The sequence below is a fragment of the Bombina bombina genome, chromosome 5, assembly GCF_027579735.1.
Source record: "Bombina bombina isolate aBomBom1 chromosome 5, aBomBom1.pri, whole genome shotgun sequence".
Lineage (NCBI taxonomy): Eukaryota > Metazoa > Chordata > Amphibia > Anura > Bombinatoridae > Bombina > Bombina bombina.
This window is the reverse complement of record NC_069503.1, coordinates 725,982,693-726,009,236: the sequence shown is the minus strand read 5'-3', so window position 1 is coordinate 726,009,236 and position 26,544 is coordinate 725,982,693. Positions and strand designations below refer to the sequence as shown.

Genomic DNA, 26,544 nt, shown 5'->3' with positions numbered 1-26,544 from the left:
GTCAGCCAATCACAGAAGAGAATAGTGTGCAGGCACCAATCACCAGCTAGCTCCCACTTGTGTAGGATATGTACATATTATTTTTCAACAATGGATACCAAGAGTGTACATTTGAAAATAGAAGTGAATTTCAAAGTGTCTTATAATAACATGCTCTATCTTATTCATGCCAGTTTAATTTTGACTTTCCTATCCTTTTAATTTGTGTTTTACAAGTCACTTCTGCCTCTCTGAGAAGATGTAGGGGCCTATTTATTATGTGTCTGTCCGACATGATCGGATCAGGTCCGACAGACATCGCTGAATGCGACGAGCAATACGCTCTCCGCATTCAGCATTGCACCAGCAGCTCTTGTGAACTGCTGGTGCAACGCCGCCCCCTGCAGATTCGCTAGCAGGGGGGTGTCAATCAACCCGATCTTATTCGATAGGGTTGAATTGCGGCAATGTCTGTCCGCCTCCTCAGAGCAGGCAGACAGGTTATGGAGCCAGCGGTCTTTAGACCGCTGCTTCATAACTGGTGTTTCTGGCGAGCCTTCAGGGCTTCAAGCTCCATACGGCGCTTGATAGATAGGCCCTGTAGTGTTTAAAACTGGTGCACAGGCATATATATGTCTTTTCCATCTGCTGGTTAACAAATCGGGTCCTATGTGTTTAGTAAGAAAATGGAACTTGTTTAAAAATAAAAACAATTTCAATAGAGATAACTGTCTTGGTATTCAGTAGAAAGATCTAATATCAGTGAACATACCCTTTATTTAGTATTGCAAATAAACAAATATTCATAAGAGTCTAAAGCTGGTCATATTAAGGGTACATTGTAGTACCCTAAAATGATTCTATAGTGAAGCACCAGTTTACTTTTAACTAACCACCCCATAGTACTTTATTTTATGCAAATATTATTAAAAAATCAGGGACATTAATAATACATACTACCCCTTCTTGTGACTATAAAGAATAACAGAAAAACATTCTACACCTACCTATGGCTATAGGGTAAAGTGCTACCCTCAGGAGAGATGATCTAAAATGATGTCAAAGACAGGATGATCACTTTTTACATAGTGAGCTGTGTATCTCGCTAAGGAGCATAACCTACATTTCTGTATGTACTAGGGATAAACTGTACATACATATTAGCATTTTCAAAGGACACTTAAAAGGGACATGAAACCATTTTTTTCTTTCATGATTCATGAACATACAATTTTAAACAACTTTATATTTTACTTCTTTTATCAAATTTTCTTTGTTTACTTGTTATTCTTTGTTGAAAAGCAGGAAGGCCAGTTAAGAAGTGTGCACATGTCTGCAGCACTATATGGCAGCAGTTTTGTAACAATGTTATACATTAGCACTAGATGGCAGCACTATTTCCTGTTATGTGGTGCTGCAGACATGTGCATGCTACCTAGCTGGATATCTCATTAAAAAAGAGTAAGATGAGAACGATGCAAATTTGATAACATAAGTAAATTGGAATCTTTTTAAAAATTGTATTCTCTATCTGAATCATGAAAAAAAACAATTTGGGTTTCATGTCCCTTTAATGTACACTGTAAAAAAATCATACTACTCAAAAAAAACAGATAAGCAGTACACATCCAAATAAGTGTTGAAAACCGTCTTAAAAAATAAATTTACCTTATTCCATATAAATTGTCCTTCCGTCCGCAGTGTAGGATCAGGTCCGCAAGACCTTTCTTAAATAGGGGCCTTTGTCTTATTTTATGCATAATAATCATCCTAGCACATTGTTCCCACTAAGAATATTTGCCTTCTAGAGTATATATTTCTCAGGGATCTTCCACTGAATTTTTCACCTACATTTAAAAGTAATCTGCGGTCTACATTAGTGGAGATTCTAGTGTGAATCCTACAGCCAAGAAAGCATAAACGCAAGTCTTGTTATACTGTGACACATGAGGTTACAGCTATGCAGGTTTCTCAACCACATATTGGAAGTTCTGATTTTTCCTCAGAAGGTAAACTTTCTTCAGAGGATTAGGATTCAGGGTCCTGAATTGGATGCTGACTCCTGTTTTAGATTTAAAGTGGAATATTTAAATGTTTTACTTCACAAAGTTCTAAAAACCTGGGGCATATCAGATATCAATCTGACTGAGGATAAGCCTGTATATCAATTAAATGTAAATTTTAAGCCTTCTCTAAAGGCCCCAGAGGTTTTTCAAGTTTCTGACCCAGTTACAGAAATTATAGCTAAAGAACGGGAAAAAAATGGTATTCCATTTGCTTCCTCATCCAGATTTAAAAGGATTTATCCCTTACCAGAACAGACTTTGAAACTATGGGAGTTTATTCCTAAGGTTGATCAAGCTATCTTTACTATAGCTTAGCGTAACACTATCCATTTAGAACTCAGTACCTCTTTAAGAGATCTTATGGATTGCAAACTGGAATCTTTTCTCAGGAAGCTGTTCTTTCACACAGGACTACTTTTCAAACTGGCAGTTGCTATAACATGTGTAGCTGGTACTGCAGCTTTATGGTGTGACTCCTTATCTTAGCTGGCTTCTTATCGATCATCTACAGAAGGTCTGCAGAACTGTATTAAGGCCTTAAAGATGTCTAACTCTTTTATTTGTGATGCGGTTATGTAAATTTATGACAAAAAACCCACCTAAAAAGGTGTTTATATATGAGAGCGCCCTGTGAGTGTAGGCGTGATATATTGCTATAACTTCTATACAAAGAATGCAATACAATAATTCATTGGCACATATAATGAATAAGAATGAAATACAATAAAAAGGATATGTTGCATCAGAGATTCTAAGGATTCAGTATATCACAAATCACAGTTACAGCTTCCCCCATAACACAGCACTGGAGGCTGGATAATAACTAGTAAAGACAAAAAGGGAACAGGGATGCGCAAACCCCTCTAAGTGCAGACGTATGTACTGATAAAATATTTTATTAAAATAACAATATCACACTCACACTCTGAACCCTCAAACATATGAGGTATGTAGACAACACAGCAAAAAACAGCAAACAGATGCTTCAAGTGACTATCAACAACTTGCTTCTTCCCCATAGCGATCCGCAAATACAAAAAGCCACAGGAAAAAATAGCAAAGTTCATGTGAAAAGTCACCAATAAAAGGTCTCTTAGAAGTTCACGCTAAAAGCCAATACTGCACCAGACTTGTCAGGTAAAAAGCCGGCTCCCATACAGCTGGTGTGTGCGGCGTGGCGTGAAGACGGTGAGCGGGGCCTAACGCGTTTCGTAGGACGTCTTCCTACTTCGTCACACTTTGTCTCAACCGCTTGGACAAACAGACGGTTGAGACAAAGTGTGGGCAGCACAAAGTAGGAAAACGTCCTACGAAACGCATTAGGCCCTGCCCACCGTATTCACGCCACGCCGCACACACCAGCTGTATGGGAACCGGCTTTTTACCTGACAAGTCTGGTGCAGTATTGGCTTTTAGCGTGAACTTCTAAGAGACCTTTTATTGGTGACTTTTCACATGAACTTTGCTATTTTTTCCTGTGGCTTTTTGTATTTGCGGATCGCTCTGGGGAAGAAGCAAGTTGTTGATTGTCACTTGAAGCATCTGTTTGCTGTTTTTTGCTGTGTTGTCTACATACCTCATATGTTTGAGGGTTCAGAGTGTGAGTGTGATATCGTTATTTTAATAAAATATTTTATCAGTACATACGTCTGCACTTAGAGGGGTTTGCGCATCCCTGTTCCCTTTTTGTCTTTACCAGTTATGTAAATTATAGAATTTAATATTGAGAATATATCTTTCTCAGTCCTAACAAGAAGAGCCCACAGACATGGTATACCAAAAAAAGATTGTTAAATCTTTCCTTTCGAGAGAAGGTTTTGTTTGGATCAGGTTTGGATTCAATCATATCCACGGTTACTAGAGGTAAGGGAGCTTTCCTCCCTCAGGATAAGAAGTCAAGGGGAAAAATAGGCTGGGAAATATTTTTTGCTTTTTTGTTCCTCTAGGGATCAGAAATCCACTTATTTCCAAACGCCAGAATCTTCCAAACCATCCTGGAAACCAGGGTTATCCTGGTTAAGTTTAAGCAGAGCAAACAGCCCACTTCCAACTCTAAATCTGCATGATGGTGCCGCCTCTTGATCCAGAATCTGTTCTAGTATGGGGCAGATTTAATCTCTTTCAGGAGGCCTGCTTTTAATCAGTTTGGGACCCCTGGGTTTTAAACATAATTTCTCAGGGTTACAGGATAGATTTTTGATCCAGGCCTCCTCAAGGATGGTCCCTTCTGTCACATGTCCCCAAAAACTCTTTGAAGGCGGCTGTCTTCTTTCAATGCGTTCAAGATCTGGAGAATATGGGTGTTATTCATCTTGTACCTGTCTCCGAACAGGATCAGGGATTCTACTCCAAACTCTTTATTGTTCCAAAAAAGGAGGGAACTTTCAGGCTCATATTGGATTTGAAATTCAAAACAAGTTTACAAATTTCAAGATGGAAACAATTCATACAATTTTACTTCTAGTCAACAGGGTCCAATTCATGTCTAAAATTTATTTAAAGGATGCCTATCTTCATATCCCTATTCCCCAGGACCATTATCAGTTCCTCCAATTTGCATTTCATGACAAGCATTACCAGTTTGTTGCTCTTCCTTTTGGATTAGCCACCACTTCTCACATATTTAGCAACATTTTGGGAAACTTTTTTGCATTTTGGTAGCCCCATACATAGATGACATTCTTCTTCAGGCTCCATCCCTGTGTCTAGTGATCCCTCACACTCAGAGACTACTATCTTTCCTACAAGATCATGGTTGTAAGATAAACATTTCAAAGAGTTCCACTACCAAAGTTTGTTTTCTGGGAGTTTCCATAGATTAAGTTTCCATGCGCCTGCCTTTAACAGACTCACGCAGACTGAAACTTCAGAATGCATGTTACCTTCTTCAGCATACTACTTCTCCAAAAGTAGCTCAATTCGTGTAATGGTAGAGGTGTCTGACGCAGTTTCACTTACATCCTCTTCAACTTTCTATGCTAAGGGAATAGACAAGGAATTATCTGCAATTAGACCAACACATTGTTCTAGATTCCTCAGTAAATAATTATCTATCCTGGTGGACAGACAATCAGTCTTTAGCCCTTGGGCTTTCCTTGCCTCATCCATCCTGGGCTATAATGACATCAGATACTTGTCTTTCGGGATGGAGTGCAGTCTTGGGAGCTCGGAGAGAACAAGGAGTTTGGTTTCCTCATAAGACGACGTTACCTATAAACATTTTGGAACTCTGGGCAATTCTTAAAGTCATGGCCTCTCCTGAAGAAAGAGAAAAATATTCAATTCCTATAAGACAATTTCACGACTGTGGCATATATAAATAATCAGGGAAGAACTTGGAGTCATTTGGTAATGAAGGAGGTAATCCACATCCCGTGAGTAAAGAATTGGGAAGCAGACTACCACAGTTGCCAATCCCTACACAAAGGGGTGTGGTCTCTCAATCAGAAAATCTTCAATCAGCTTGTTTCCAAGAGGGGCCTTTTAGAAATAGGCCTAATGGCCTCTCACCTAAATTCTACCAAGAATCATAGCTCTGGTAGACAGACTTGATTCAGATATCCAATTCTCCTCCCTGGCTCCTTCCACAGTGACAAGACCTATTGGGGCATATTTATCAAGCTCCGTATGGAGCTTGATGCCCCTTGTTTCTAAAGACTGCTGCTCCATAACTTGTTCGCCTGCTCTGAGGCCACGGACAGAAGTTAACCCGATCGAATACGATTGGGTTGATTGACACACCCTGCTAGCGGCCTGCAGGGGGTGGCATTGCACAAGCAGTTCACAAGCGTATGCTGTCGGCATTTATCGATGTGCGGCGGACATGATACGCTGCTCTGTATCATGTCTGCTCGCACATTGATAAATATGCCCCATTGTCTCAAGGTCCTCTATTTTATCCATATCTAAAATATCTGAATGTGATGACATGGAGGTTGAATACTTAATTCTGAAACACAGAGGTTTTTCTGATGCAGTAATTGATACTCTTCTACAGGCTAAAAAGCCAGCGACTAGAAGAATTTATAACAAAATATGGAAGATATATTTTTCTTGTTATGAATCTCGAGGTTTCAGTTGGCATTAATTCAGGATTCCTAGAATTCTCCAATTTCTTCAGGATGGGTTAGATAAAGGTTTATCTTCAAGTTCCTTGAAGGCTCGGATATCTGCTCTTTCAGTTCTGTTTCACAAAAAGATAGTCACGTTACCAGATGTACAAACTATTGTACAGGCCTTGGTTAGCATTATACCTGTTGTAAAGCCCATTTCTCCTCCATGAAATCTAAATTTAGTTATTTATGTTCTGCATGGTCCCCCTTTTGAACCCATGCACAGTATAAATGTTAAGCTTCTTTCTTGAAAAGTTATTTTTCTCTTAGCGATTTCTTCTGCTAGGAGAGTTTCAGAGCTTTCAGCCTTATCATGTGAATCCCCTTTTCTCATTTTCATAAGGCAAAGCTGTACTCTGTACCTAATATGGATTCTTACCAAAGGTTGTTTCTGTGGATAACATAAACTAGGAAAATGTGGTTCCTTGTTTGTGTCCCAATCCTTTCAATTCTAAAGAGAGACATCTACATAACTTGGACGTGGTTAGAGCCTTAAAGGATTATTTACAGGTTGCTTAAGGTTTCAGACCTTATTAGTCAATAATTCTGGTCCTCGTAAGGGATAAAAAGATACAGTTGTAACTCTATAAGAGAAAAAAGGATGATCAGATAATCCCCAGAGGTGCGCTACTGCTTTGAAGAGGCTGGTCTCAGATGCTGTATAATAGCTGTATTCGATCCTCGTACACCTGTGGCTGCACTCCCAAAAGTAATCCAAAGGAATACCCGGCTGTAGATGAAAAGAAAAAACAAGAGAGGCGCCAACCATATAACAGTATCGTCAGGACAATGGACCGGATCCCTCCCCGTGTGCAGGATATACTCACAAGAGCGGCGGCACACGTACTGTGCCTGTTGAAGCAGATCGGGACTATTCAGAGTCGCCCGACAGACACACACAGAAGCCGGTACACGTGATTGCCGGATCTCCAATCACAGGCCACTTCACCTGTCGGGTCCGGATCACCGCTAGCTCACTGGAAATGTATGCAAAAGGTCTCAACCAGGAGAGACATTGATAGTGAGTGGATATTGAACCGTAGCAATGATTAGCGGGCAGCAAGGTATCTCAAATAAAAAAGGGTTCATTTAGATAAAAACAATCACAGCAACGCGTTTCTCAGCAGAATTGCCGTTTCATCAGGCTGTATCAGTGAATACATAATCACACCTTTTATACCTTGCTACACCTGTCTAAATGGGCGGATCTAACTATCAACTATTTGAAAGCTGTTCACATTAAAATGCAGTGGTTGAAAGGTAAAAACCTTACATTTCTTAACTATAATATAAGAACATAATAATAAATGATACATGTTATATACAATAAGGTTAAAAACAGTCACATTATAACAGCGATATACAAAAAAATATATACATTAATGTGTTTGTATATCGATATACTGCTTAACCACCATCAATTCATATTCATACTGATTCCTACAAATAAGAATATATATATATATATATATATATATATATATATAAAAGCCGTGTCAACTGATATTAAAATATAATCTTTAAGGTTATATGGGGATGATCAGTGATTGATCTTGGAAATTTTATAGATGTAATATTTAATATTTAGCTGACGATTAGTCAAGTTGATATACGGGTTGGGTTAGGTATAAGGATATATATCAGGGCCAACTACGCACAGATGGCATCAATACTATGTGGCCCCAATAATGAGGGGGATAGTATATGATAGGATTACCCACTGGACACTATAATGGGATTATCCACTGGACACTGGACACTATAATAGGATTACCTACTGGACACTGGACACTATAATATAATATAGGACCCCAACAATAAGGGGAAAGAATGACCTATGATAAGGGGACCCCAACCATATGGAGATATGGAACAAATTATATGAAACGGGGAACAATGACCTATAGAATATAAGGTAGAAGGGGACCCACTGGACACAAACCCTGCTCAAAAAGCAGCCAAATCTATATTAAGATGTATGCCATTAGGATGAAGCGTTCCAAGGGTATGTATCCAGTAGGTCTCCCTCTGTCTGAGTCTGGACAGTCGAATATATAAATGTGATACTGGAATATGTTCAATAGGACATATATTAAAGCAATCACTGTTGCCATTATGGAAAAGATTGCAGTGTCTAGGAACACTGTGATTTTTATAGTTCTTTTTCATATTCCTCACATGTTCAGACCATCTAATACTAAGGCGTCTACAGGTTCTACCCACGTACTGAACCCCACATACACAGGACAGCAGATATATTACATATCTAGAGGCACATGTGATATGACCAATTATAGAAAAATGTTTCTCAATATTATTTGATTTGAATGTAGTTTGTTGGTGTGTGATCTTGGCACAAAGTTTACATCTCCTATCTTTGCATTTATAAGATCCTACTGGTAAATTGCCCACTCGTTGGCGACTATTCAGAATTTTATGTTTGACTATCTTGCTGGGAGCTAGAAGGGATTTTAAGCTAGGTGCTTTTTTATATACTATCCTTGGTTTATTACTCACTAGGTTTCCTAATATAGGATCTTTTTTGATTATACCCCAATGTTTGTTGATAATTTGGCGTATTCTTTTATGATTACAATTATATTCTGTAATAAATGGAGTAAAATTTTCCATCAGTAGTGATTTTTCTTTATTATTTGTCAGGAAATAGTTGTCCCTATTTTCTTTTTTCGCTCTTTCGTAGCCATTTTCTATGATCTGTAATGGGTAATGTTTTTCTCTAAAACATTCTTTCAATATCAAACTTTGTGTCTCATAGTCCCTCATAGTACTGCAATTACGACAAATTTTTTTGAATTGGCCATAAGGCACATTTCGTTTCCATGGGAAATAATGGTGACTGTTGAAGTCTAAATAACTGTTACAGTCCACCATTTTGAAATGGGTGGTAATTGGGTCTCGAGTCATATATTCGAGATTCTAGTGATTTGATTGCACTCATATGTTGATTTTTTCTTGCAAAAACATGTATTGGGTCTCGAGTCATATATTCGAGATTCTAGTGATTTGATTGCAAAGTTAAGTAAAATTACCATCACTCCTGATCTTCTTTGGATCACTTGTGATGTCCAATCATTATATTCCAACATATCACATCAATTGGGATTAGCTGCCATATCAGAATACTTACAGAATGATATATACTTACCAAATTTACAATGTGATTTTTTGTTACAGCTTATATCATTCATTTTGAAACACAATTATTTTTTATTTCAGGACGAATTTTATCTTCAGATTAAGGGTACCGCCATGGGCACCAGGTTCGCCCCAAGCTATGCCAATTTGTTCATGGGATCCTTTGAACAAGATTACATCTACAATGGCTCGTTTGGGGCGAGCCTGGTGTTCTATGGGCGGTACATAGATGACCTGATTTTTATTTGGAGGGGGGACATGTCATCAGCCAACACATTTGTCAATCATCTTAATTCCAATAATAGGGGATTAGTGTTCACTAGTGTCATACATAATGAAACTATAGTTTTTTTGGATTTAGAACTCAAATTCGAGAACTCTAAGATTACCAGTACCACCCATTTCAAAATGGTGGACTGTAACAGTTATTTAGACTTTAACAGTCACCATTATTTCCCATGGAAACGAAATGTGCCTTATGGCCAATTCAAAAGAATTCGTCGTAATTGCAGTACTATGAGGGACTATGAGACACAAAGTTTGATATTGAAAGAACGTTTTAGAGAAAAACATTACCCATTACAGATCATAGAAAATGGCTACGAAAGAGCGAAAAAAGATAATAGGGACAACTATTTCCTGACAAATAATAAAGAAAAATCACTACTGATGGAAAATTTTACTCCATTTATTACAGAATATAATTGTAATCATAAAAGAATACGCCAAATTATCAACAAACATTGGGGTATAATCAAAAAAGATCCTATATTAGGAAACCTAGTGAGTAATAAACCAAGGATAGTATATAAAAAAGCACCTATCTTAAAATCCCTTCTAGCTCCTAGCAAGATAGTCAAACATAAAATTCTGAATAGTCGCCAACGAGTGGGCAATTTACCAGTAGGATCTTATAAATGCAAAGATAGGAGATGTAAACTTTGTGCCAAGATCACACACCAACAAACTACATTCAAATCAAATAATATTGAGAAACATTTTTCTATAATTGGTCATATCACATGTGCCTCTAGATATGTAATATATCTGCTGTCCTGTGTATGTGGGGTTCAGTACGTGGGTAGAACCTGTAGACGCCTTAGTATTAGATGGTCTGAACATGTGAGGAATATGAAAAAGAACTATACAAATCACAGTGTTCCTAGACACTGCAATCTTTTCCATAATGGCAACAGTGATTCCTTTAATATATGTCCTATTGAACATATTCCAGTATCACATTTATATAATCGACTGTCCAGACTCAGACAGAGGGAGACCTACTGGATACATACCCTTGGAACGCTTCATCCTAATGGCATACATCTTAATATAGATTTGGCTGCTTTTTGAGCAGGGTTTGTGTCCAGTGGGTCCCCTTCTACCTTATATTCTATAGGTCATTGTTCCCCGTTTCATATAATTTGTTCCATATCTCCATATGGTTGGGGTCCCCTTATCATAGGTCATTCTTTCCCCTTATTGATGGGGTCCTATATTATAGTGTCCAGTAGGTAATCCTATTATAGTGTCCAGTGTCCAGTTGATAATCCCATTATAGTGTCCAGTGGGTAATCCTATCATATACTATCCCCCTCATTATTGGGGCCACATAGTATTGATGCCATCTGTGCGTAGTTGGCCCTGATATATATCCTTATACCTAACCCAACCCGTATATCAACTTGACTAATCGTCAGCTAAATATTAAATATTACATCTATAAAATTCCCAAGATCAATCACTGATCATCCCCATATAACCTTAAAGATTATATTTTAATATCAGTTGACACGACTTTTATATATATATATATATATATATATATATATATTCTTATTTGTAGGAATCAGTATGAATATGAATTGATGGTGGTTTAGCAGTATATCGATATACAAACACATTAATGTATATATTTTTTTGTATATCGCTGTTATAATGTGACTGTTTTTAACCTTATTGTATATAACATGTATCATTTATTATTATGTTCTTATATTATAGTTAAGAAATGTAAGGTTTTTACCTTTCAACCACTGCATTTTAATGTGAACAGCTTTCAAATAGTTAATGACTAGTCAGACAGGAACCTGATGTTAGATCCGCCCATTTAGACAGGTGTAGCAAGGTATAAAAGGTGTGATTATGTATTCACTGATACAGCCTGATGAAACGGCAATTCTGCTGAGAAACGCGTTGCTGTGATTGTTTTTATCTAAATGAACCCTTTTTTATTTGAGATACCTTGCTGCCCGCTAATCATTGCTACGGTTCAATATCCACTCACTATCAGTGTCTCTCCTGGTTGAGACCTTTTGCATACATTTCCAGTGAGCTAGCGGTGATCCGGACCCGACAGGTGAAGTGGCCTGTGATTGGAGATCCGGCAATCACGTGTACCGGCTTCTGTGTGTGTCTGTCGGGCGACTCTGAATAGTCCCGATCTGCTTCAACAGGCACAGTACGTGTGCCGCCGCTCTTGTGAGTATATCCTGCACACGGGGAGGGATCCTGTCCATTGTCCTGACGATACTGTTATATGGTTGGCGCCTCTCTTGTTTTTTCTTTTCATCTACAGTTGTAACTCTAGCATCTTGGTTGAAACCAGTAATTCACAAAGCTTACTTGGTAGAAGAAAGTTGCCACCTAAACGTATCACAGCTCATTCTACTAGATCAGTTTCTACTTCCCTTAAAAAATGAAGCACCAGTAGAACAGATTTGCAAATCTGCAATCTGGTCTTCCTTACATACTTTTGTCAAATTTTACCATTTTGATGTTTTTGCTTCTTTGGAAGTGATTTATGGCATGAAAGTCCTTTAAGTCGTAGTGTCTGGTAAATAGGAACTGCTTTGTTCTTGTCCCACCTTTTTCTTGTTGTGGACTCCACATCTTGTATATTAAATCCCACACATCAAGGCTTGTGGACTCTCACCATCATGGGAAAGAAATCAATTTTTGCTTAGCTGATAAATAATTTTCTTTCAGGATGGTGAGAATCCACAAGACCCCACCCTATTTAATTTTATTTTTGGCTGCAGTTTTTTTTATTTACACCTCTTTATCCCCTGCTTTGACTTTCCTGCCTATCTGTTCCTTTCCTCTACTCGGCTATACATTAAACTGAGTAGTACAGGGAGGTGGAAGGGCTTAAAAGCTCTTGTTGATTGGATTTGCCTTTTCTATGGAAGTTAGCTTCCAAATTCAGCGCCTTTTCTAAGATGATTTTGTGAGGTCTGTACATGCAAGAGATTTATTATATGCTGTTTATGAAATCTTTATGGATTTTTTGTATATTTTGGTATAAGGATTTTTATTATACTTTATTATATGAAACGTGCAGATTGGTAAAAAATAAAAATCTCTTTATATAGCAGAAATCAAATGTAAAAAAAAATATTGTAACTGAGTAGTCAGATATTATAGGTATTGACAACCACCCAGCACAGGTTGGTACCTGCGTGGCTAATAAAGACTGATCCTTAGAAACTATTAGAATAGATCCCCTCTCTGTGACATTGAACCAGCTTCCAGTAAGTGTACTGTTTTATGTCTGGCAAATAGGACATGTAATTATAACATCAAAATGTCTCTTTAAGGGATTGGAATGTAACTAAAGCTCATATTACATTTTTACCCTAAATGCCTTGACAAACTTGATTACTGGTGTGGTGTCATGGATTTAATTTAAAAAAGTGAGCTTCTTCAAACATTAAAAAAAATATGCAATAACAAGTTTCATAATGTTTATTTTTAAAAACATTTTTACATATATTATATTCTTCCCTCTCTAGCAGTCAAGAGGTTAATCCTTGAGTAAAGAAAGAAATGTGGGATTTCATTTAAGTAAACATAGATGCAAGTGCAGGCAAATTGAGCAGCATGTTATTTGGGCAGAAAATAAACTCACTGCTTTGCTTCTTCCCTTGTGTCCGTGCAGCTCCGGAGCCTGAGCATTGCAAGTGAGTGAGCAGTGACTTGTAGGATTTATCACACATAGCAGTGCACATTCCTTATCCCCAGCAGCAGATCGGACATAAACACGGAAGTGGAAACAGTATTCACTCTAAACCCCTCCCTCCCCTCACTGCCTCCTGCTTGCTCTTAAGGTGGAACGCTTAAGGTGGATCACTGTACATATAAAACTTCTGCATAAATCAAATACAGGCAACGCAGCAGCCGATCTAGACTCCCCACCAATCCCTTACACTGCTGCTACTAACCTACTTGAAGTTGAGCTCTGCAGGCCGGCTCCATCCTGACTATGGCGCGCTCCCCCAAGTTTGTCACAACTTTGCTGCTGCCTGCTCTCCACACACACTTAACCAGCTGACCCAGCCCAACCTCTGCCGGCCCACCGGGATTTTTCCCGCTATCCCGGCTGCCCAATCCGGCCCTGTTGACAACAGTTATTGCGGAGCTTACATGCAATAGTTCATAACCATAATCGTTCATCACTACGACTTTGCAACAGAGAGTAATTTCAAGAACAGCTACTGTAAATGCAAAAAGCAAACAAACAATGAGCAGATGCTTTTTTATATGCATAGTATATATTAACAGGGACATAAACCCAAAATCTGTCTTTCATGATGAGTGTGGCATTAAAAAAAGTACTTTTCAATTTACTTTTTATTATCATACTTTTGTTCTCTGTTGAAATGCATGTAGGTAGGCTCAGGAGCATGCATGTGTTCGGAGCACTATATGGCAGCAGTTTTGCAAGCATGCTTTTAATGATGTAATACAATGTGTAAAGACTGCTGCTATCCAGTGCTCGGAAGTGTATTGATAAATATCTGCATACAATAAAAATGATTTGTCAAATTTGCATTGTTTTGCTGTTAAAGGACATACCCCTTGCAATGCCTCTTGAGCATATTTATCTTTTTCCTTTGAGGTAGCCAGTTAAGGACAGACATGTTTTGTAGAATGTTGCTGTGTCAGGGTTTTTGGATCCTACATGATGTACTACAATAGCTCAGAGGGCTACATTTAAATTGCAGTGAAAGCATAAACAATAAATTCTGAAAGTACTTTACTTTACTTTTTTTTACTGATTACGAATTGTACATTTTATGGTAAACTGAATTTTAACTTTAATGTCCATTTACAGTGTTGCTGGGTTTTGTTTTTCTTCGCTGAAAAATACCTCTTGGGTTCTGGCTTATGCTCCGTATCAGGACAGATTTTGTTTTCCACTATGACAATCTGAAATGTGGTCTTTCTTTTGTCTCTCAACAGGTCAGTGTTGAAGTGTTCATAGAATATCCATTTTTCGTGTTTGGCCAAGGCTGGTCATCCTGCAGTCCTGAGAGAACAAGTCAGATGTTTGATTTGCCATGTTCAAAACTTTCAGTGGGGGATGTCTGCATATCGCTTACACTCAAGAATCTGAAAAATGGCTCTATTAAGAAAGGCCAGTCTATGGATTCACCTAGTATCTTGTTGAAGCACCCAAAGAATGACAGTCTGCCTGGAAACAGGCACAGGTATGCGGAGCATGAGAATGGGATTAATCAGGGAAGTTCACAGGTGGCATCTGAAAATGGGGAACTTAGGTGCACAGCAGGATTGAATGCAGTGACCTTTGAAGCCAAAAGAGAATCTGGCAAACCCATAGCAACAAGGAAGAGGAGGTGGTCTGCCCCAGAATCACGCAAAATAGAAAAGTCTGAGGAGGAACCGCCATTGACTCTTCCAAAACCTTCTTTTATTCCTCAGGAGGTTAAGATTTCCATCGAAGGCCGATCTAATGTAGGCAAGTGAGAAAATTGTTTAGAGATGAGAATTAGGCTTTCCCTTGTCATTTTTATTCAGATTACTGTACTGTAGAATAAATAACCCAGTATTTACATGTTATCATCTTATTTTAGGTTTATGTTAAAACATTGTTATAGTTGAGACTGGTATCTTGCAGGAGATTGTTGGTGCATATGTTCTTTCCACAAGTGTTCATTAGTAGCTAGTTTTTTTCAGTAGTGCAACTGAAGGGGCAGTGTATGGTTTCTGCATTCTCTGATGAAGAGGATTGTATTTGTGTGGTTCCTGTTATCTTGTTGCAGTGCCACCTTCAAAAGATCAACTGGCTTCTGCTTTTTAACCTTTCCAAGAGGATTACAAGGGAAGGAGAGAGGACAAGCAGAACGTGGGTGCACATGCGCCTGAGTTTGCATGTATACTGGTCTGCAGGGCTGAGAGGGATTACAGCTTCATTGCTGTGTTATATTGCGGGTCTTTAGCACAGAAAAAAAATAGAATAAAACATCTGTTTTATCACATTCACAATGCTAAAAAAAAAAACATTTCAGGTGGGGATGGGTAGCTTGATTATTCAGGTAGATATTTTTCTTCATCAAGCCTCACAAACTATTTGTGTCCAGTGTGGATTCCCATAATGGTGTGGTGGAGCGTTCATATTTTGTGATGTCTTGCTACAAAGACATGGCAGGACTGCCGGCACTGGGTATCTCCTTACTAATCTTTAAAGTAAGACTAACTGCACAAAGCAAACTCACCATTGGCTAACTTTTGCCGTTTCTCTGATATTTTCATCATTTGTATTTTGTTTTCAGTGAAAATTGTTCCTCCACACACACACACACTATATATATTAATTTGATAGTCAACGAAGGCTGTAAAATGTAATGTCTGTTGTGTTTGCAGGAACAAAACTCATTTTATTATTCAGCTAGATGTCCTATTGGCATAAGGTGCCCTCTACAAGTACAGAGTGCACATCCCTTGAGAGCACTAACCTGATTTGTTTGCATCTTGAGTGCAACTTTTTTTTTTTTTTTAACTCTAGTACTGTTTTATTTCTTTACTAACAACTGGTGCCACTTTTTTATGTTATTTTGTTTCCAATTTTAGTGTGACACAACAAGGAATTAGGACTGGAGGAATGAGAGGAGATTGTCTTTAAGCACTTAAAAATGCTGTTCACACTTAATTGCCGAGCATCTTGGTCTAATGTTTGCTAAGTACTGTATTTCACTTTTAATCTGTGTATTTAAAGAAAAAAAAAACAATTTTATCCAACACTGAAACCTACATGAAATAGGTAGAGCTTCTTTTAGCAAGATGTTGATCGTTTTAATGTGGTTTCAAAGGGATGAATGTAAATCTTGACCCAGGATGTGATCGTTATTGTCCCAAAGGACTACTTTTCAAAAGGCACTTTTATATAAGAAAGAGTTGAAGTCTGAAGTTAGCTGACATGAATACAGATAGTAGTGGTGGGGAAAATTAAGCTAGATAGAAAAAAAATCAACAAAAAAAACACATTTTTATGTCCAGTGTTTTTAAAAGATGGACTTTAAACAAAAAAAAAAGTAAAAAAAATAAAAAAAATATTGCAGTTTGCACATCTTAAGTTTTGCATCTGAATGATATTCCTGCAATTTAAATGTAATGATGATGTTGAAGAGAGAGAGGAAAATAACTGAAAAGACATGTTTAAATGTAGCAATTACTTATTAGCTTGCCTAATTAGTTAAGATAATGTTTCTTTCACAATTTCCATCTTTCTGTCACATTGAACCAAATCTAAGGAATTTCATAGTATTTTTGCTCTGTTTTAAGTTTGCATCTAGAAATGCAAATGTCATAATCATGAGTACAGTTATTTGCTACTAATAAATAAATATTTTCCACATTTGTTAAAAAAAAAAAACTAGCATTAAGCAAAATAGACTGTAGTAAAAAATAAAGAAAGATAAAGAGACTAGCATTAATTTAAAGTTGAATAATAATTTCTATTTTAATCCACTTTGCTGGTCTGAATGGAGAAACATATATATATATATATATATATATATAATCTCTTTAACTAGCACTTTTTTCGTTTTGACCATATATTTCATAGTGAAATGTTCTGTTTGCTTGCTTTTGTGGAAAATGTATTTTATTTTTTATTGCCTATTTAATTTCCCCCTTATCACATAAATGTTTGAAATCACTGTTGCATTTATGTTTTGATGCAATATTAAGAAGTGGTTTGAGATATAGTTACTTAGGCTTTCAGGTCTCAAATTGAAAGCAATTCAAGGCCTACCAACGTTTATATTGCAACAGTAATCAGTAACAATTTATAAAGTTGGAGTTTAAAGGGACATTGTAGACAAGACATTTCTCTCACAAATATAAAGGCACATCAATATTAAAAATTATTTGTTGAAATTTAAATTAAAATATGCAGAAAATGCATATTCTTGAAAAATGTTTCCTTACTAGGTAGAAACAAATTCCAGAGGCTAATCCTCTACAAACCTGAGCAGGTGCATTTTGCACATCAACAACCCTTAAAAATGATACTTTTATCCTTGTTTTGGATGGAACATATTAATGTGTCACAATGTCCCATTAAATTAGAGTATATTTTGCTGGCATGAAATATACCTGTGTAACAACAGCTGATATTTACTTTTATTTGCACTCAGATAAAGAATTGTGTAGGTTACTGACATTTTACATTTAGATTGAGTATTACCATGTTTTCCACAGTTCAAACAAAATAATTTAGTTGATGTTCACTGCTATGAATGTGTTTGTAAATACATTATGTTGATAATGTATTAAAAAGGGATGCAGATATCTAATTAAATGCAAAAGGCTAATTTTCACAGATTTAGCTTCCATGCATCCAAATGCCATTAGTCTGAGCCATTTGCTTATGTTTGATGTTAGAAAAAGTTAATGTTAGATTATCTCATTGACGCAGGGGACAAACTAAAGCATCTCCAAAAATCATGGAAATTAGAAGAGATGCATATTTAAACTAGTGCAATATGATTCATAAAATAAGTTGGTTGTACTGGAAGTAAAAATTCACTATAAGTGACTGCTAAAGACGATTGCCATTTCAGGATGTAAAGGGAGAAAAATATGTGTATTAAAAAGTTATTTAAAAATATGATGTGCCAGCAATTCTTTAAGTAACACCAAATAAGAAAAGGCCACCATATTTAAACTGATATCATCTATATATCTGTAGTTGATATGAGCCAATTAGTCTATCTAGACTGCCCCTTTTTCATTTGTGCAAAATTATAAAAAAACATCCTGCAAACTGGTAACCCATAAACCATCAAGATTATCCACTCTAACATGAGTGTGGCAGAAAACAAATAATAAACTAGTAAATTATTTAATTATTAGTAATATTACTGGCAATTAACAAGTAATGAAAAATAATATTAGTAAAGCTCTCATAATCTAGAAATCAAGACAAACCGATAAAGAGTTATGATCCAGGACACAGAAATGCTTGCACATATGCACACACACTATGTGTCCAAAACACAAGGGGAAAAGGACCAACGTTTTGGCAATAACCATTTCTTCATGTATTCAATGGCATACAATCATTTAATATTTTTATGGTATATTTTAAGTCAAGAAATTAACCAACCCAAAAGCAATAATCAACATATAACAATTCATGAATAGGGAGAGCAGGGCCTGTCACTCTGGATGCAGTAACATACCCTTTCTTGTTCATACTTTTGGTTCTATAAATTTTAACTGCACAGATCATTTTTTAAGTCATAAGCATCAAACTATGCTGAGGTGACATTTCCCTTTCTACAAACCCTCTGTAATGGTTCTCAGAACGAGGGTTGGTGTCTTAGCCTGCTTATTCGGTGCTTCGTTGACTCAAACCCATTTCCAGAAGGCGTTTTATTTGTCCTCTTTTGTGTCAGAGGCTGTGTCAGAGGTTCTGCCACTCACTGACTTTTGCAGGATGATTTGACACCTGAGGGTTTAATGTTCTACGTAATCTGCTCAGGGCACTTTTATTTTTTTATCTCATAGTAAGAGGGATATAGACAAGCTTAAGCTGAGCAATCTAAAGCTCACATTTGTACCACTAAACAATATGAGCCGGAAAATAATAAAATACCTAAAATAAATCATTCTGTTTATGATAAATTTACATAACTTTTTTTCCTGCAGATCATCAGTATCTGTAAAGTATTCAGAATAATAACATTTTACGTGGAATGCGCAATCCGCTAACATGGAAGTCATCTAGGACTGTAAAGGGAAAGAGACAGTTATAAACTGGCCTGTTTGCAGTCTTTAAAGTTTAAAATCCCACACATAATGTGTATATGGGACTAAAAATAATACAAAAAAAGTTTCAGGGCTTGTAACAGATGGAATTAAATATTGATGAATTAACTGACTCTGCAACATATTATAACAGTGGGCTCTAAAACTTAGAGCTGTTCTAAGAATTCTATGTCATATCCCTTTGTTGCAATATGACATAAATGACAACCGGTCACCTAGTTGAAATGTGGTACATAGGGTTACAGACTGGGAACTCACGCACTTCCATATGAATAAAAGATGAAGTGTTTTAGTGCTGCCTTATAGCGCCTCATCACACTTCATTCAGTCTATGCCTGTGACTGTTACTTATTTTACAGTGTATATTAAACTACAGATTGATGGTAGGCAGAAAAAGATTTATTTTTGTAAATATTAATAATACAATAACTACATTATTGACAAGTGAGTTCTACAGGACCATCCTATACACTGCATATAACACAGATAGATATATAACCGAATTCCCATTGTAGCATTCTAATAAAATCTATACAAATGTGTATGTGTGTATAAATGTGTGCATATATATATATATATATATATATATATATATATAAATATATAATGTGCACATTTTAAAATCAGAGTATTTCACCTCTGTGCACAGTTGCCACCAGCAGTTAATAGAAATCTATAGTTGCTGCATGGTAACAAGGCAAAAATAACTTGGTTGCTATGCAACATCTCTATTATCTTATCCTCAGATGCAATATAGAGTCTCTTTACATGATGGCATCCCATTTCTATCATGAATTCAGAATTTTGTATCCTGGTATAGGAATTTATATAACAGAGATCTAAAGTCCTCGTCGTAGGCTACTTTTTTATTGTGTGTCATAGGAATTGATGTTTTAATGGTGCCAGGCTTCTGTGGGCACTAATCCTATTAAGGGAATTGTCCGTGGAGCTTCTTAATTTTGCTTATTCAGATTCACAGCCACGGAAATAAAATGAATGTAATACAATAAATTAGTGTAATTATGATTTTATTTGGTTCAGAATATAATATCTTTAACTCATGGCTCTGCCACTAGTAAATGTAAAGCCAACGTCAGGTATATACAAATGTTTGTATAGTGAGAAAGCAAAACTTAAAAACAATAGAAAATGTGTATATAGACAGCATATATATTTTTTACATTTCAAAATGAACATACAGGTGAAGTGTTATTTTTCTAGCCAATATGCTCAGCAAACTCAAAATAAACTTTGGTACCAAGCAAAAGGTACCTCACTAAATACTAAAAGATATTTTTTTATAATACTATATTATATACAAAACGTTAAAGCAGCAGTCCATTAAATGCTGGAGGAGCGTTATGACAACTATATTTAGATTTTGCAGCATGCATTCTTTCAAAGAAAATCAGGCATAGATTTCAATCATTTTTTTGTAAAAGTTTTTTTCACAATGCTCTTATCTTTTTCTTTTTTTTTAGTTTTAATCTAAACTAGCAGAGTAGAATTGAGAAACCAAATATTTGTTTTTTTTTAGGTAAATATGTTAATTTTGTGCTGGCCACTAAAGGGGTATGAGTTGTGGGACAAGTAAAACAAGGATGGACTGCTGCTATTTACTCATGTATTTGTTAGTAATATTTCTTTTTCTCCATTAGTTCATCTGTGGAATATGAGAACTGTTAGGCTAGCAGGTCGTTAATGCAAATTAATTGTTAATACTTTTACTATATATACATGCATTGTGCACACTGCCTGGATTATATGTTTGAAGTTAATCTACTCTTGTGATTGAGAAATCGTTCGAAATCTAGAGTAGAATGCAAGCCTTGCTATGGGACAGTCTGGATATGTATGAGCAATTTAATGGTACTCACGTTTATGTATTTGAGCTGGATGGTTTGAGATGTAACAGTAACAGGCATAGATATGTTCAGAAAGCATTCAGCTTTAACACCTTGACTGCCAAAAATGGTGGCCATACATTGGTCCTCCCTGGCAGCGAGAGGGTTAAGAAGTCTAGATTTTTGTCTCTCAACATTGACCTTTTTGCAATAGTATTGCATCTTGATTTTTATTTGTTTTCTCTACCAGACCTTTAGTTTACAACAATGCACACTCATGAAATTAGTCAGGGCTAACAATAAAAACCAAGAACCTCTTCCTTGATATAGTTTCTTTAAATAAAATGACTGTTGCTTACCAAGTTTCACTTGGACGTTGTCCCATTGTATTTAGTTACATTGGTGGGGAGGGGGTGTAAGCTTCTGATGTTTTTGCCTTATGTCCTTAAAGTTATGAGTTCTTTGTCCAGTATTTTTCTTGTTTTCCCATTTATTATTTTAGTAATTGTGTGTCTTTTCACCAACTTTGACCAGCCGTGTTGATTTTAATTTTATCATGTCTGACTACATTTTCATTTCATCACAGGAAGTAACAAGATCGTCTTTTATCAGATATCATGTAGAAAGCTTTTACACCTCTTACTCAGGGAAGGGGGTTGGTGTATGTGTGGTACACTGATGTGACCAGAAGCAGCACTTTCGCTGCTCTGGAGTAGGGTTGTTCAATATTTGAAAGTTTGATTTTTCTTTATCTTAGGACTGTGTACTTATCTAATAACACAATATTGGGGTAAATGTGAAATATAATAATTTTCCCACACAATTCATATGATATAGTTGTGATTCTATATGTTGCCGTAGGTCCCTTGACTCTAGTCAATGCCTCTTGACCCTAATCATCGACTCCAGTCAAAGAATACAAATGAAAAAAATGAAAGACTTTAAGGTACATCATTAATGTTGTATCAACATGTATTCCCTTACAGACAATCGATGAAATGTGTACACACCCATGAACAATGGGGCTGCATAGAGATCACATTTGGTAAAATAATGCACTTTGTTTTTTTTGTTTTTGTTTTTTTTTTATTGTGTGAGGAAGATAACACTCCAACATTGGCCTTCAAAGGTTATTTACCTAGAGTCCAAAAAAAGAAAGAAAACTCTGTCTCACTTTATGAGCTCTATTGACTCAATTTAAAAACAAAGCAAGAAAAAAAAATGTGTCCTCATTAAACGCACACAAACAAGCATGTTGATGATATTCATGTGTTTATATTGTGGATTCCCTGTGTCCTATTGGCAGTGTTGTGTTCATTTATAAAATAGAAAAATCTAAACTACTTGCACACGTCTACTCCGGAGCATACTTTTTTCTTTTTTCCTTTTTTTTTTTTTTTTATATATATTTTTACGTAGATGACCTCGCTTAAGATGTGTTACCTTACTGATAGAATCTTTTTTTCTTGTAGCACTATACTTTGTTGGAATATTTTTTTAATGTAAGCCTAATCTGAGAAGCTTAAACCTTTTCTGAAGCACTCACATTTAGGAGTACATGAAATGCTTAAAAGAAATTGCACAAAAATAAATTTGAATGTTGGCGTGAGTAATTCAGTGTTTGAAAAGACATGGATTCTGTTGAAACAATAGTGGGTTTCATACCTTGTTTGTAAAGTAAATAAATATATAAATAAATATAAATATATATATATATACGCGTGTATGTGTGTGAAGGTGTGTTTTTGTATGTGCATGTGTATATATGTATATAATTATATGCATATACACATACACACATACAAATATTCACATTTGTATTCAAAACTAGAAAGGTTAAACATCGCTTTTTTCTTTCTTGTATATAGAAATCTGTCAAGTTTAGATGATCTGGTATGTACGGCTACGGCCAGGAACAATATATACTAAAATAAAGGTTTCTAAAGGACATATATGCTTAATTTTAACCATGTGAAGTAAACAATTCAAGAGGTAGGATTTCTCTCTTGTCTATTTAAGCACCTGACCAAAACTGACCAGATTCTGGAATTATATCTTTGGGCAATACTAAATATAATAATGTTGGCTTCAAAATGATGTAACCTTGTATTAATACATTCAGATGATGTCACCAAAAGTTCACAAAAACTGTGAAATCTACTACTATTATTATCTTTTTGTGGTAATCTACGGGTCCCTTCACTATACGTACTTGCAGTTGTGCCTCTATATAGTGTTGTGCTGATCTTATTAAACAAATTTCCTAATAATTTATTCTCAGTTGTGTCATTGTATCTCATGAAAAAATGTTGTTACCAGTCAGCCACAAGAATTACCGTAACTTACTTGTTTAGTTCAATATGAATTTCTCAGTCCAGTTGACCAAGTCAAAAGCTCTTAAAAATTCTCACATGTTTAACCATTTAAAATGTAAACAGAAACGTGCAAGAATTTAGGTTTGCCTGAGTATTCTTTACAATTAATAAACATATAGTTCCTGCTTCACATCTGATTATTTTTGGATTTTAATCCATTATAATGTTGGTAACTGGTCTTTTTCACACTATCTATGTATTACAAATAACTTGTCTTTAGAATGAATTTCATTTGCACAGAAATTCTTTGGTAAAATGACTGTATTAAAATTAAGTGTATTTGTTCTTTATAACCTAATCACAAAAGTGAAAACAAATTTGAGATTTCTATTTTTTTCATCATGTTATGAAAGGACTAAAGTCTTCCATGGGTTTTAATTGGAGGCTTCATCCATGTTATTTCTTTGTTAATTTCTATTTTGACTGGTCAAAGCTGCAATTTCCTTTTCTTGTCCAAGTTTCATCTTCATTATTTGGAAGTGTTTTACAGACAGTACACTTTATTTGAGTTCAGTATCTACGACTATATCACAATGTGTATATTAATTACAACGTTAAACAGGGAATATTACTCAACATTTCTGTGTTATAATGGTCACTTGTATACCATGTTTTAATGTTTTCTTAAATTATCTTTAAAAAAAAAAACACACACAAAACCAGTTGTGAGATTGGCAGAACCTATTTAATAAACTAAATTTAATTCAACATTTAATTATAAGTTAAGTAGACATTTTGGAATGGATAACATTTTTCATTAACCAAAATGACTATGGTGTATAGGAACATACTGCTGTTAGTGCAAACCTCAAAAGCAATATTTCAGGTTCCTCTGAAACTTTTGTTATTCCGAGTGTGGGATAAGAGTTGACTAACTATTAGAAACAAATGCACTGGTTTCAGTTTTAAAAGATAATCAAGTATACAATTTCACTTTGCATTGTAAGGTTGGTGTCCCACAAACTTCTCAATGATAATTTGAATAGTAATAAGGAATTCTTCATTATACAGAAGTCATGTTCATATATAGATATATACTCTTCACCCACACGTTCACCATAGAGAACCATACAGACATTTACACTTTAAACTTGATATTCACATGTTTTGTACAATGTCGTGTTTCAATTTTAAGAAAGTCCCAAACCTCAGGTATATAGTTTGATATGAAAGATACACTATAACTTGTATGGTCTTTATTTTATGGTAGGTGATGGATGGAACACAATTAAACCTCCTCATATTCTGCTGTATAGCACACTTCCAAGAAACACCAAATGAAAAGTTATTTGCAGCTTTGTGTTGGAAAGCAACATGGCTGACCTGGCCAGTGCAAAGGTGAAATAGAAAGGAAATAATGTTTTGCACCTTACTGAGCAGAAGAAGATGTTTCAGTGCATACAGATATAGTTCAGAGCGTTTATTGTGACAGAACTTTTTTCCATATGCGTACATACTCTCTGTAATTCCAGTGTAAAATATTGTACTTGCACTAGCTTTTTTAAAAACAAATATTAAAATAATGGAAGAATTCATATTCTATTTTCTAATCGTGGTGTGTCTATTTGTAGGATACACTCAAGTCTGTTTATTGAATTTTATGGTCCCCTTTCTTTGATGGTGCTTGCAGGTTTTCTAGGTAGAATTATTTCATTATAATAAAACAATGTTTGATTCAAAATTTGAACAAAATTGTTTTAAAAAAAATTGTCTGTATACCAGTACAAGTTTATTGTTTCAGTATACTCGTACTAATAAAATAACAGTGCCAATTGCAAATGTGTGTCTGGTTATTTATACGGAGCAAAACTATCATTTCCTGTGACTGATATTAACAACTGCAGCACAATAAATACGGTAAGTTATAGATTAAATATTACTGTATTTAAGTGTTTTTTATTATATAAAATGACATCTGTCACAAAAGAAGTAAAATTGAATAATGAATTACTATATATGTCTATCTATCTATATGTTTATCTTTCATTTGTCTGTGTAGTTACCTATCTGTCTATCCATGTTTAACTTGCCTTACCAGAGGAAATTATCTACATACAGATACATACTATTTAGTGTTGTCTTAAGACACAAGTAAATATTGATAATTACATCATTTCACATTCTATTTTTTTAATTTTAAAAAACAGAATTTATGCTTACCTGATAAATTACTTTCTCCAACGGTGTGTCCGGTCCACGGCGTCATCCTTACTTGTGGGAATATCTCTTCACCAACAGGAAATGGCAAAGAGTCCCAGCAAAGCTGGCCATATAGTCCCTCCTAGGCTCCGCCCACCCCAGTCATTCGACCGACGGACAGGAGGAAAAAATAGGAGAAACCATAGGGTGTCGTGGTGACTGTAGTTAGAGAAAATAATTAATCGGACCTGATTAAAAAACCAGGGCGGGCCGTGGACCGGAAACACCATTGGAGAAAGTAATTTATCAGGTAAGCATAAATTCTGTTTTCTCCAACATTGGTGTGTCCGGTCCACGGCGTCATCCTTACTTGTGGGAACCAATACCAAAGCTTTAGGACACGGATGAAGGGAGGGAGCAAATCAGGTTACCTAAACGGAAGGCACCACGGCTTGCAAAACCTTTCTCCCAAAAATAGCCTCCGAAGAAGCAAAAGTATCAAATTTGTAAAATTTGGCAAAAGTGTGCAGTGAAGACCAAGTCGCTGCCTTACATATCTGATCAACAGAAGCCTCGTTCTTGAAGGCCCATGTGGAAGCTACAGCCCTAGTGGAGTGAGCTGTGATTCTTTCAGGAGGCTGCCGTCCGGCAGTCTCATAAGCCAATCGGATGATGCTTTTAAGCCAAAAGGAAAGAGAGGTAGAAGTTGCTTTTTGACCTCTCCTTTTACCAGAATAGACGACAAACAGAGAAGAAGTTTGTCTGAACTCCTTTGTAGCTTCTAAGTAGAATTTTA

At 36.0% G+C, this 26,544-nt stretch overlaps 1 protein-coding gene across 5 annotated transcripts in view; it reads left to right on the top strand.

Moving 5' to 3' along the window:
• Positions 1-25,388, top strand: part of ATXN1 (ataxin 1) — a 759,530-nt gene extending 734,142 nt beyond the window's left edge. For all 5 annotated transcript variants that reach the window (XM_053714766.1, XM_053714770.1, XM_053714767.1 and 2 more), the window contains one exon: positions 14,558-25,388. In XM_053714766.1, the coding sequence (XP_053570741.1) occupies positions 14,558-15,082 (525 nt within the window). In that variant the 3' untranslated portion in view covers positions 15,083-25,388. The remainder of the gene's footprint in view (positions 1-14,557) is intronic.
• The last annotated feature ends 1,156 nt before the right edge of the window (positions 25,389-26,544 follow it).